Source organism: Typopeltis vanoorti, chromosome 9 (genome assembly GCF_054136105.1).
Source record: "Typopeltis vanoorti isolate ZY-2024b chromosome 9, IOZ_Tvanoo_1.0, whole genome shotgun sequence".
NCBI classification, from domain to species: Eukaryota; Metazoa; Arthropoda; class Arachnida; order Uropygi; family Thelyphonidae; genus Typopeltis; species Typopeltis vanoorti.
Genome location: NC_143557.1, coordinates 438,933 through 453,110, shown reverse-complemented (window position 1 = coordinate 453,110; position 14,178 = coordinate 438,933). Strand labels below are relative to the sequence as shown.

The following is a 14,178-nucleotide window of genomic DNA, read 5'->3' as shown; positions in this document are numbered from 1 at the left end:
CTACTTCTGTCCTTTGGAACAGTCTCTTACGGTCTGCCTTCTCCAAATATTACAACCTTCAGCTGTTCAAGGAAAATGTGAACAGACTCCTCCTTTCTTCTATTCCTCTTGCCCACACGGGGCACTAATGTGCTATAGATCTTGTAGCTTTCATGTGTGGATTATATATTTTTTTAAAAAAATGAACTTTTTTGTTTTAATAATGTTTTGTTACTAGTTTCCTATCAGTTGGTCTATCTGTTATCTTTGACTTAATCAGATCTTACTTTTCTTTGTTCTAAAACTTTAATTATATCAAAAAATTTTTTTTTTTTTTTTTTCAATAATATCTGAACATGTGTACAAATTATTGCACGTTTTTGTCTGTCTGATATCACCATATAAAATTTAGAGCTACCCTGCATACTATAAGTTAATACCTGTTTCTGGCTTTCTGTGTTCATAGACGTATCTCAGTAGCACTTGCTCTGAGTCACCTCTATGAACAAGATGTAATCCACCAAGGTTAGTATGGTGGGATCCTAGTTAAATAAACACATACTATTCCTCTCAATGTTACCTCATCGGAAAATATGTATGGGGACAGGGATGGAATTATTGAAGAATTATGGGAACATTTGATAATTAATATAAGGAAAATGATGGTGATTTGGACACTGGTTTAGATTAGATTACTGTAAAAGGAATTGATAAAGTTTTTTTTTTTTCCCCAAAATTTTAGGAATGATTTTGTTAAAGTGTCACAAGTCATAAATAATTAATCGGTTTGGGGTGTTCAAGTATCTGCTTTCTCTCAACTGTAATTTTAGAATGGCTAAATGCATTTGAAAAAAAAAAATTTTCTGTACAATTATTCTTTTTATACAAAACTTTCTTAAAATGAGATTTTTACAATATTTTTTTATTTTATACCTTTTGTTAATAATATATATAAAATTTTTCAACTGTTACATAAGCAAAAATAGTTACTACTTTAAAAACTAGAATGTCCATAAAAGAAAAGCTAATTTTCTGATATGTAATAATAACATCCTGTAATTGAGATATAATATATAACTAAAATAAACTCAAACAAACAATAGGAGGTGAATATACGGAAGCTTACTAGCTATCATGCTTCTTATCGTTTGGCTGGGGCAACTTGTAGTATGGCAGTGAATGTATTCCCATTAAGCTCTCTGGTCAAACTTCGCCGAAACTTTTATAATTTCTAACTATATTCGGCACAAAACTTATAGTTTCTGTATTCGACTTTGAAATAATGTTGGATTTAATATCCACTTAATTTATTTAATTTTGCATCGCTGAAGTGAAGCCTTTAGTGAATAGGTTACGCACCAACCGAGAGTTTGCTAATACATCTCTCCCGTGCTTTGAGTTCCTTAGTACTGAGAGTTTTCTGCCTAGTCACTGACGAAAACCAATGAGTTTGAAACAGCTGTCAGGCTAGTGAAACCTTATCAAACAAACAATAGGAGGTGAATATACGGATGCTTACTAGCAGTCGTTTGGCTGGGGCAACTCATAGTATGGCAGTTAAATTCCCATTAAGCTCTCTGGTCAAACTTCGCCGAAACTTTTATAGTTTCTGTATTCAGCTTTAACATAATGTTGGATTTAATATCCACTTAATTTATATAATATGTAACAATTTCAAAAGTCAGCATTGTTTAGTTCTATGAGGCAGTCTCTCAATGTTTTTCTAAAAGTGTAACCTTGATGTTACAGACTTTATTTCATCAGGCAATTTATTGTAGCTACTTGTTGCTAATTACTCAAATGATTTGTGGAAATTTTTTTTAAATTAAGGATGCCAAAAAATTATATTCTTGGGTTATCCTTTATCCAAGTGTTTGCAAACCAAGTTTGTGCATGAAGTATCTTCAAGACTAAGCTATTTGTATATATAGACTAATGACTTCACATTGATTGTGTTAGCATCCCATAATGCAAAGCACACGTCCTTTTAGGTATGTATAATGCTGAGCATTATGGGGAAGGCCATTATCCAGATCGGTTTTGACCTTTATTGAGATGAACAGTAAAGGGGTGTTAATCAGGGCCTAGAGTAGTCAGTATAGAAGTGCAATAGAGCCTGATAATATTAGGAGAGGGGGAAGACAGATAGATAGTATGAGAGATAGCAGAAAAAAAAAAGCTTCAGGTTTTTTATATCATCATATAGCCAAAAGGGATCAGTTTTCTTTTTCATCAGTCTCATGCAGATAACAACCAAAAGACCAATTGAAACTAAAACACGAAGATGATTGATACCCAGGTGGTTAGCCTTATCTGAGTTTAACTGCCTTGAGTTGGCCTTCTCCACCTGGGATTGTTCTCCAGTCATCCCTACAATTGACCTTTTATTTTTAAATTGAAATAAGAGGATGGAACAATTTAGAAAAAAATATCTCTTATAGTAAAAATAGAATTTTATCTCCCCCATGGTAAATATTGCATAATGTGGGTGACATAGCAAAAAATTTGATATCTCCTAGAATTCTTTTTAAATACAGAAAATCATCTGACTGAACAATAAAATTTCCACAATACAATATTGGTAAAGCATTTATATATCATATTGATGGTTTTCAAATCCATGTTTCTTCCTAACCTTCCATAAATGGTATTTAACTCATTAATTATAAAAATCAAAATTCTCTTCCCGTTGTTGAGAGATGGTGGGTCATCATTATCATCACGAACTATAGGCCTACTGCCTGTTGGTGTCTGATACCTCTTTTAGTATCTTCTTCCACATTTTTTTGTCCAGTGCACAGTGTCACAGTTTCTGTAAACCCATTCCACACTCTGTCTATCCATTCTCTGTATGATCTACCTATTCTGTTTACACCATCCATAATACCAAACATGAATATCTTTATCTTCCCATCCTCACTCATTCTGCAGATGTGTACAAATAATTGAAGCTTCCATTGTATAATCTTCTGCATTAGATTCTCCTTTGATTGTGTCTTCCGATAGAGCTCTTCATTTGTGATTTTCTGTACTCATCCTCTTCTTAGAATCTTCCTGTAACAAGTTCTTTCAAATCCCAAAATTCCTTTTCTTGATTCCTTATTTATTACCCACATTTCAGATTCATACAGTACACCACTGAAAATGCATGTTTCCAGTACTCGTAGTTTTGTTTGCAGACTGATCACTTTACTTTTCCAGATGTTATCCATGGCCTTCAGATTTGTTCTTCGCTTTGCAATCCTGTCTTTGTTTTTTCCAGGTTCATAACAAGTCCAAATCTCTTCCCTTCTTCATTTAACAGTTTCAATGTTTTTTTGTAGCTCTCGTTTGTCTTCTTCAATAATAACATAATTTGCAAATCTCAGATTGTTATTTCTCATCCCATGCCTTGATATTCCTTTTCATCTTCATTTTATCCATTTCTCTTTCAAAATGTGCGATGAAAATGCTTGGTGATATTGGGCCCCCCTATCCCATGCTTGTTCTAAACCATTTCCCCAAATCATCAGCTATTCTAACTGCTGCAACTGCATTCTTATACACATCTTTTAATATAGCTATTAGTTTTCTATCAATTCCATAGTATTCTAGCACTACTAATATCACTTTCTGGTCGATACTGTTCAAACGCCTTCTGAAAATCAACAAAGAGGTATGTATGTTTTTGTTTTTTCTCTGCTATTAACTGCATTGTCAAAATCTGTTGAATTGTAGTTATATCTTCTTCTTATTGTGCTATCTTCTATCGAAGGTCAGCGACCATCTTGGCGAACAAACTGCGCTCTTGTGCTAATCTGAGCAGTTGTGCACTGCTCTTTAATGTCCACGTCTTGATGTTGTCAAACCATGATATTCTTTTTCTTCCTCTAGTTCCTTTGCCATTCTTCCTATCAAAATAGTTCGTAGAAGTTGGTATTTGCTGTTTCTCATGATGTGGCCAAGATATGATGTTTTTCGTTTCTTGATTATTTGTACAAGATGTTTAGCTTTGCCAATGGATTTTAAGACATCTTCATTGGTAATTTTTTCTGTCCATGATATCTTTAGCATTCTTCTGTATAGCCACATCTCAAAGGCTTCAATTTTCTTGATGGTTGTCGCCTTCAATGTCCATGTTTCAACTCCATAGAGCAGAATAGACCACACGTAACATTTCAGCATTCGGCATCTGACTTCCATGTTTAGGTCTTTATTGCAGAATAGTGTTCTCATTTTCATGAAGGACTGCCGTGCAACTTCAATCCTTGTCTTTATATCTATTTCTGGATCCCACCGTTCATTAAGCCAGCAACCAAGATATTTATATCTTGACACTTGATCAATATTTTTCCCATTGAGTGTCAGTTGCAGTGATGAGGCTGGATGTTTGCTGATGATCATGTATTTTGTCTTGTTGATGTTCATATTTATTCCCATTCTTTGGCTTTCTATGTATACTCTGTCAACGAGTTTTTGGAGATCCATAATGTTATCTGCAATTAGCAAGGTGTCATCTGCATATCGTAGATTGTCAACAATCTTTCCATTTATTGTGATTCCCTCTGGACATTCTTCCAATGCTTTTTTAAAGATTACCTCTGCATATATGTTGAACAGGAGTGGTGAGAGCACACATCCTTGTCTCACTCCTCTTTTGATGTTAATATTACTGGCGGTAATGTTGTCTAATTGAACAGTAGCTGACTGATTCCAATACAGATTTGTTATTAGTCTTATGTCTTGTTCGTCTAGCCTTATTTGTTGAAGGACTTCTATTAAGTTAGTGTGTCTGACTTTGTCGAATGCTTTTTCAAAATCTATGAAACATATAAAGACAGATTTCTGTTTTTCTATGCATTTTTGTATCAATATTTGGGTACAGAAAAGGGCTTCTCTAGTACCAAAACCATTCCGAAAGCCGAATTGTGTTTCACTTAGAGTTTCTTCACTTTTTCTATAAATACGATTCTTAATTACTTTCAAAAATATTTTTAATGTTTGGCTCATTAGACTAATAAGTCGGAAGTCACCACAGGAATTCGCTTTGGGTTTCTTTGGGACAGTGATAAATGTAGATTTGAGCCAATCTGATGGAAATTCATTACTTTCATATATTTTATTAAATAGTTTTTCAAGAAGTTTGATGCTATCTGGTTCTATTAATTTTAAAAATTCTGTTTGCACACCATCTGGTCCACTGGCTTTTCCTGTTTTACTTGTTCGTATAGCATTCTCTATTTCGCATTTCATGATTGCTGGTCCTTGAATGTTATCTTTTATATTTATAGGCTTCTGTCTAGTATCATTGAAAAGTTCTGTTACATATTTTATCCAAATCTGTGCTTTATTCTCTTCTTCTAGAACTATTTTTCCATTTTCGTCTCTTAGAGACACTATTTGCTTTTTCCTCTGTTTTCCGGAAATTTCGTTGATTTTCTTATACAGATTGAAATTATCATGTTTCTTCTGAAGCAGTTCAATTTCAGTACATAAATTTTTCATCCAATTTTCCTTGGCTTCTTTTATTTTTTTCTTGATGTTATGTGTTTCTGTATACCTGGCTAGGTCTTTGTTTTTATACATTCTTCTTGTATCAATAAGAGAAAGAATCTCATCTGTCATCCATTCCTGTTGTTTTATATTATTCACATAACCTACTTCTTCAATACTTGTGGTTACGATGGCATTCTTTAAGCTATTCGAAAGAGATTCCACACTTTTATTTTCTTCTATGTTAATCTGTTGTAATCGCAGGTTAAGCTGTGTCTTGGCACTTTTATTTATGTTCGGGTCTTTCAGTTTTTCTACATCAATTTTTTTTTTCTTCTTTTGTGATTTTTTAGCTGATTTTAATCTAAGACGTACTTCTGCAACTATGGGATTGTGGTCTGATGAGATATCTGCTCCAGGATAAGTCTTTGCATTCTTTATACTACTGTGCATCTTTTATTTATTAGTATATAATCAATTTGATTTCTGACAATGTCATGTTATCTTGAGGCGATTTCCAAGTGTACAGTCTTCTGGGTGGAAGTTTAAACCAGGTATTTGCTATTGTTAGATCTTCCTGACAGAACTGGACTAGGCGATCTCCTCTGTCGTTTCTGGTGCATAAGCCATGTTCGCCAACAACAACAACTGTTCCCATCACTATGTTTATATCATGTTTTTTTGTTAGGTTTTTAATCTCTTTTAGGTGTTCATAAAACTCTTCAACATCTTCTTCACTTTTGTCAGCTGTGGGTGCATAAGCTTGGATGATATTTATGTTAATGGGGTTTCCCTTAAGTTGTAACAGCATTATCCTTTCAGAAAATGGAATCCAATTTATTACTGATTTATTGATTTCTTCATCTACTATTACAGCTACACCATGTCGATGTTTGTTCTCATCATTCCCAGAGTAATACATTGTTGTATTATCTTGTTGACACTTTCCAGATCCTGGCCATCTTGTCTCGCAAATTCACAAAATCCGGATGCCCAGCCTCTTCATTTCTCTTGTGGCATTTCTTAATTTGCCAGCTTCATACAGAGTTCTGACATTCCAAGTTGCAATTTTAAAAGTGGACACCATTTTGAGCCCGGAGATTCTTCGCACCCCTGTCCCATTTAAGGGACACCTAGATCTTGGGGCCAATTGTAAGGGTTTGCTCGCCATGGTGGTTGTTCTGGAGATAAGGTAGAGCAGTAGTTTCTCCGTTTGCTTTCTGCTCTGCAGTATTACAGATGTACACAATATAATATTGCCATCTGCAAATATCTGATCACAAGCTTTTCCGTCATCATTTGGCTTCAACCTTGTGTCAGTACTTACAATGCTGCTTCCCAATGTCAGGGGCAGTGACCCCAGCAGGTGCTTATTTAATGGCGGCACTACTCGCCATGTCACTGAGTTGTCATTGGGCTTTGTGAGGTTTTAAGTGAAACAGAGTTGCCACTTCTGCTCCCCCACGCCCTGATAGCTCAGTCACTGTTGGTCCACGGCTGCTTATTCGCCAGATTGCTCTGCTTATATCGCAGCTAGCCTCCATATCTGAAGGCTGTTCCCCGATCCGCCACCTGGGGATGCACCCGGTAGTAGTCAGCTCTGCCCCGTGTGTTCATTGTAGTTATATATCTTACCTAAATCCTGCTTGCTCGTCTGCAAGGTATGCTTCCAGTTGTGTTCTCAATCTTTCTGTCATCAACATCACCTTACCAAGGTGACTTGTCAAAGCAGTTGTTCTATAATTTTTACATTCTGGCTTATTTCCTTTCTTGTATAATGTCACTAATATCGATTTCACCTGCTCCTCTGGTATTTTCCCTTCTTTCCATACTATATTACATAGTTGGTGCATTTCTGCCATACTTTCACCACCATATTTAATCATTTCTCCAGTCTTGTTATGTTTTACCCATCCTATTGCCTTTTCTACCTCTCCTCTTAAAATGTCCATATTATACTCATTACCTGGTGATATCTGCTTCAATTTTTCAATCAGTTTCCCAATGCTTTCTAAATCTAGTTTTTGTTCATATAGCATAGCCGGCCTGCTTAGCTGAGTGGTTAGCATATCTGGTCTCCAGCCGAAAGGCTGTGGGTTCGAATCCCGCCGTAGGCATGGATGTTAGTGATTGTCTGTGAAAATACTAGTGGTGGGCGGTAGATGGCACTGGTCTAGATGATGATGATGATGGTAGTTCATGTTTGTAGTAGTAGGTATATTTAATGGTGGAATTGTAGAGTAGGTGCTCTCCCTCGATGAGTCTGGACTTCCTGGAGGTGTCAAGTAATAATAATAACTCACTACAGTATCTTGTCCATCGCTGTACCATTTTATCTTTATTCATCAATACTTTGCCTTTTTCATCTTTATTTGTGGTCTGTTTTGGTTACCACCTTCTATTAATGGTTCTAATCATTTTGTACACCAACCTAGTTCAATGCTTTCCATAGTGCTGTTCTGTGTTATTGCACTGGGCTTCTAACCATTTCATCTTATCCATTCCGACTGCTTTTTTCACCTCATTACACTTTCTTTTATATTTCTCCTCTATTTGTTCTGTTGTATCCCTTATCTTCAATATTCTCTTCTCCTGTATTAATTTCAGTGTTTCTTGTCTAATTCACTTCTTGATCTTCTCTTCTTCTGGTACTATTTCTTCAACTGTGTCTACTATCCCTTTCATTACTCCTTTTACTCTTAGATTTGAATTTTTTTTTTTTTTTTTCCTCCCACTCTTAAGTTTCTCTTCTACCATTGTTCTGAACCTTCTTACTATTTCTGCTCCACTTATTCTTTCTTGAGAAGTTTGACACTACTGTAATGTTATCCATCTTCTTTTAATCGTAATCATATTGATCATATTCTTGGTTTTCCCATCATTTGATTGCCATGTCCATTTTCTACACTCTTTTTCCCAGAATCTTGTGTGACAGATCATCTCATGGTCCACAGCAAATTCTAACAAGAGAGTGGTCTGAAAAGTTCTCAGCCTAACAGTAGAAAAACGAATTTATAATATCAAAATTATTTTTATTTTTCAACATAATCTCCCTTAAGACTAATACATTTATTCCAGTGATGCTCTAGTGCCATTATACCGACCCTGCAATGGTTCTCAGTAAGATCCGCAAAATACCCATTTATGGCTGCAATCACCTCTTGATTCGATGAAAAACACTGACCAGTGAGGAAGAGTTTTAGTTTGGGGAAGAAAGAAGTCAGATGGAGGCAAATCTGGGGAATAGGGTGGATGTTCCAACAATTCATAGTGCATATCCCTTAATTTTCCCATTGTCAAAACACCTCTGTGCGCAGGTGTATTGTCCCAATGAAAGATGATTTTTTTCTTTTGCAAACCATGTCTTTTCACGAATTTTTTCGTCTAGTCTGGTTAAAAGATCGGAATAATATTCCTCGGTTATTAGTTTACCTTTTTCAAGATAATTAATAAACAAAATGCCTTTAACATCCCAAAACACCGATGTTATGACCTTTCCTGCTGATGGAACCGATTTTGTCTTTGGTGCTGAACAACCGGCTTCTGTCCACAGTTTGGATTCTACTGTGTAATGGTGAATCCATGTCTCATCCACAGTAATAAATCGATGCACAAAATCAGTTTTATTCTTGTTAAAATGCTCCAAGCACTGTTCAGAGATTTTCAAGCGAGTGCGTTTTTGATCTGCTGTGAGCAAGCGCGCAACCCATCTTGTGCAAAGCTTTATCATTTGCAATTCCTCACAAAATACGAGGGTGGTATGAAAAGTTCTCTGCCTCGACCATGGTAGGTATACTATCGGCAAGATTTTTTTTTCTAAATTGGTACATCTGTCATAAGCATCCATGTGAAACTGGAAGTCATTCTATCAAGTAGTTTGTTTTATACAGCTGTCTGAAGCAAAATTGTTGTCTGTATGAAATGGATAAAATTGAGTATCATGTGGTTATAAAATTCTTTCTAAAAGAAGGTTTAACACCAAAAGAAATTCAGTCGAAGTTCATAAAAGTTTGAGCACTCTTCTCCTTCGTTTTCGACAATTAAGAAATGGGCTGCTGAGTTTAAATGTGGCCGTATGAGCCTTGAAGATGATCTATGTGAAGGACATCCAAAAAGTGTAACAATACCAAAAATCATTGATCACGTGCACGATATGGTATTGGATGACCGGCGAGTCAATGTGCGCGAAATTTGCTGAGACTATAGGCATTTCAAAAGAACATGTAGAATATATTTTGCATGAAAAATTGCAAATGAAAAAGCTTTGCACAAGATGGGTACCATGATTGCTCAAAGCAGATCAAAAACACACTTGCATGAAAATCTCTGAACAGTGCTTGGAGTGTTTTGACAAGAAATAAAACTGATTTTGCGCATCGATTTATTACTGTGAATGAGACTTGGATTCACCATTACACACCAGGATCCAAACAGCAGTCAAGGCAGTGGACAGAGGTTTTTTCAGCATCAAAGAAGACAAAGTCGGTTCCATCAGCAGGTAAGCATGGCATCAGTTTTTTGGGACGCTGAAGGCATTTTGTTTATTAATTATCTTGTAAAGGGTAAAACAACCGGGGAATATTATTCCGATCTTTTAACCAGACTTGTCGAAAAAATTTGTGAGGAAAGACTTGGTTTGCAGAAGGAAAAAATCCTCTTTTATCAGGACAGTGCACCTACCCACAAAGGTGTTTTGGCAATGGGAAAATTAAGGGATCTGCACTATGAATTGTTGGAACATCTATTTCCCCAGATTTGGCTCCCTCTGACTTCTACCTCTTTCTAAAAACTGAAACTCTTTCTCGCTGGTCAGCGTTTTTCTTCGAATCGAGAGGTTTTTGCAGCTGTAGAGGTGTATTTTGCATAACTTACTAAGAACCACTACAGGGCCGAGATAATGGCACTGGAATAAGTGTATTAGTCTTAGCATGTTCATTGCCAATCACGCGATATCGCGTGGACGTCGCTATCAAGTAAAAAAAAAAATTTGGCTCCCACACGAAATTCCAATTTTCAGCTTGGCAATGAACGTGTTAAGGGAGATTATTTTGAAAAATAAAAATAATTTATAAAATCGGTTTTTCATTGTTAGGCCAAGAAGTTTTCAGATCACCCTCATATATACTACACGTTCTTTTGAAATGCCTATAGTATCAGCAATTTCATGCACTTTGACTTGCTATCATCCAATAATACCATATCGTGCACTTGATCAATAATTTCTGGTGTTATAATAAATTTAGTTTAATCATTTATCCAAGTGTGATAGGTTGGTCGATTGGTAGAGCCTCTGCTACTAATGGCTCAGTTAAGTAAGTTTGAGCGTGGTTAGTAGTTGGAAGGGAACCAATCGTTCGATGCTCTTAGCACACTCTCCCTCGATGAGTCTTTGGACTCCCTGGAGGTGTCAAATAATAATAATAATAATAATATATCTTCAGGACTGAGGTAAGGTGGTACACCCACTGGCAACTCGTAGCAAAGGTGGACCAAGATTTCATCACTCCTTGTCCCAGTATCGCCCATAATACAAAACACATCTCCTTGCAGACATGTATAATGCTATGCATTAAGGGAAGTGCCACTACCCAGACCGGTTTCTACCTTTATTGAGGTCTCGTCAGTGGGAGGCAGACCAGAAGTGGTGATACTAGGGCAGAAGCAATAGAGGTCATATTTATCTATACGAATTGCCAACAGTTGTACCACCTTATTATTAAATTACTCTGGAGTTAGAGAAAGATGGAAGTTTATTTTGCACTTGGTTAGACTATAATAAATATAGTTTAATCCTTTATCCAAGTGTGAGCAAACAAAGTTTGTGCCTGAAAATATCTTCAGGACCGAGGTAAGGTGGTACACCCACTAGAAACTCGTAGCAAAGATACTTTTTTTTTTTTTGGATGTCCTTCATGTGGATCATCTTCAAGGCTGGTATGGCCACATTTAAACTTGCCATCCAATTTCTTATTATGGCCACTCTTCTCCGAAAGGAGAAGAGTGGCCATAATAAGGTGGTACAACTGATGCCATGCTTACCTGCTGATGGAACCGACTTTGTCTTCACCACCTAGCCAAAAATTTGATATCTCCTAGAATACTTCTTTCTAAATACAGAAATCATCTGACTGAACAATAAAATTTCCACAATACAATATTGTAAAGCATTTATATATCATATTACTGGTTTTCAAATCCATGTTTCTTCTTCAAAAAAAAAAAAAAAAATCAGCTAAAGCCTTTTTATTCCCGTATAAGGGGAGTAGGCGAGGCCATTTAGCCCTATCTAACTTTTGGAGACTGCGTGGGCAGTTCAATCTCCACTGGTACCAATCAGAGATAGATGGCCCAAGGCTATCACTAATTAAGTGGTACACAGTGAAGAGAGACGGCTCAAATGTGCCGCCATCTCGTGGTCCCTAACACAACATATTTAATGTCTGAAATAATGTGGGTTCTACGGTCGATTTTCTTGAGTTTACGGGACGAAAAACCTGAGTTTCCAGGAGGAAAAACCCGCTTGCCCGTGGCAGGGATTGACTAACTCGGGAACCGGTCAAAAAAAGGCTTGGAAAAATTTCCTCTAGTCGCCGACTAGACTCGAAACCAAGTCTTCCTTCGTGCGGCCAAGCGCCGTGGTGTGTAAACGCCACATCCACTGAGCTCTTTGCTTTCCATAAATAGTATTTTAATTCATTAATAAAAAAAAAAATCAAAATTCTCTTCCCATTGCTGACAAGTGATGAGTACTGCAAAATAGAACATGTTCTACTGTAAGTAATGGATTGTCCAACACATTACTTAATCTGTTCCAAATACACAGGGCAAGAGGGCAGCTGTAGTATGTGTTTTACTATTTCCAATTGGTAGCATGTCACAGATTGGATCTCTGATGTTGAAATACCTCCATTTGATGGTATTGAGTGGAAGGTGACCGTATGCAATTCTCCAAGCAAGATCCTTCTTGTTAGGGGTATCCTTGGAACTCAGTAAGTTATGAAACAAGGTATGTATTGTTGTCAGTACCCAACTGTGGAAGTTTGTGGCAAAAGAAGTTAGAATTTTTTATAAACAGATGTTGTAGTGGAAAGATCTGAGCTCTATTCAGTGGGAGCCAGGTTCAGAAGTGAACCTATTATCTTTATTTAATGGTTTAATTAAACTATTGCTGATAGAATTTAATCTGTTGGTGTCTTTAGTGTTATTTATGCTAATGTATTATTCCTCATACAACTGTGGCACTTCCATTTTAATTTCTTGTCCTTGACATTTTCCTCAAGTTAGATTGTGTAAGTATCCAACTCTCCATGAACATGTATCATCCTACATGTAATGCCTCTGCATGTAGGATGATAACATTCACGGCATTCCGTAGAACATTGCAATAAGTCAATTTTGTCAATCTTGCCTGTGCAGCTGTTGCATTTACAGCAGACATGATCTTGGCTGATAACTTAATGATTATTAAGCAGGCATATAACTTAGTAGTTCATCAACATATGTAGTCAAAGTTTATTCTGTTACAATGGCTACTGCCTTTTTGTTCTTCTGGAGCAGCTAGATCAACATGGCTCTAGGCAATTTTGAAACCAGTTTTTTGGTAACTACTAAACTGATTCCAATGATTAAAATGTCTTCTTTTTGCAAGATGTTTTATCTGAGCATATTTTTTAAGCAATCGAAAATTACATTTAAGCATGTACACAGGAGCAAAAAAAAAAAAAGTGCTCATTACAATTATTATTACTCAAATTTCAATTATTATTACTTTCCATTTAGTACTCAAAAATAATACTAGGCTCAATTTTTTCATAATGAATTTGAAATGTGTCTTGAATATTTTATTATTATTTACTAATGTGTATTATTTTTTCATTACAGTCTCTAGAATCATCCCTGTCAGGTATGAAGATAGTGTGATCAAAACATTTACAGTACAGGAGGTGTTTGTAATTTCCAGCAAATAATCTGGAATGGTTCTTTCCTTTGGTGCTGCTGCCTTCAGTATTTTTTTTTTTTTTTTTTTTTTGCACTTGTTGATACATTGTACTGAATTCAGAACTTTACAGTTTGATACCATAGTGAGAAATGACATTCTCTTTTCTCCATTACAGCCATGAAAATGAAGTTTTAGTGGCAGTGTAAATTCATATTGATGAATTAATTATACCCAAAACTGGCTTCCATCTTCTCTTGTTCCTTGAAAGAACTGTTGCACTGTATATTCAAAATAAATCGAATCATTTAATGTTTGTCTTTTTGCTTCTCTATGATTGAACTCATATCTTTAAAAATTAACTTAAAGTGTTAATATAGGAAAGTGTTTTTATGTGAAGCACTTTCTGAATATATTTTTAATACTCAAATAAATTTGGAGGATAAAGCAGTGATAATATTGTAATTTTCTTTCAAAAAAAATTATCATTTTATTTTATAATATAATATGATGGAAATATAATTTTCAGCCAATTTGTGGTAGTCCACTTGGGGGGGGGGGCGTAAAAAATTGAAAATCACTATACAGTTGACCCTTGAACAACATGGGGGGGGGGGGAGCAACTCCCGCATTGTTTGAAAATTCGATTATAACTTTTGACTTCCCAAAAACTAATAGCCGTTGACCAGAAGTTTTACCAATAACATAAACAGTCAATTGAACACATATTTTGCATGTATTATTATTACGTGACACCTCCAGGGAGTCCAATGGCTCATCGAGGGAGGGCA

At 35.9% G+C, this 14,178-nt stretch overlaps 1 protein-coding gene across 2 annotated transcripts in view; it reads left to right on the top strand.

Moving 5' to 3' along the window:
• The window catches only part of Arpc1 (Actin-related protein 2/3 complex, subunit 1A), a 380,782-nt gene extending 367,083 nt beyond the window's left edge, over positions 1-13,699 (top strand). For both annotated transcript variants that reach the window (XM_090398241.1, XM_090398242.1), the window contains exon 12: positions 13,333-13,699. In XM_090398241.1, coding sequence (XP_090254367.1) covers positions 13,333-13,371 — 39 coding nt within the window. In that variant the 3' untranslated portion in view covers positions 13,372-13,699. The remainder of the gene's footprint in view (positions 1-13,332) is intronic.
• The last annotated feature ends 479 nt before the right edge of the window (positions 13,700-14,178 follow it).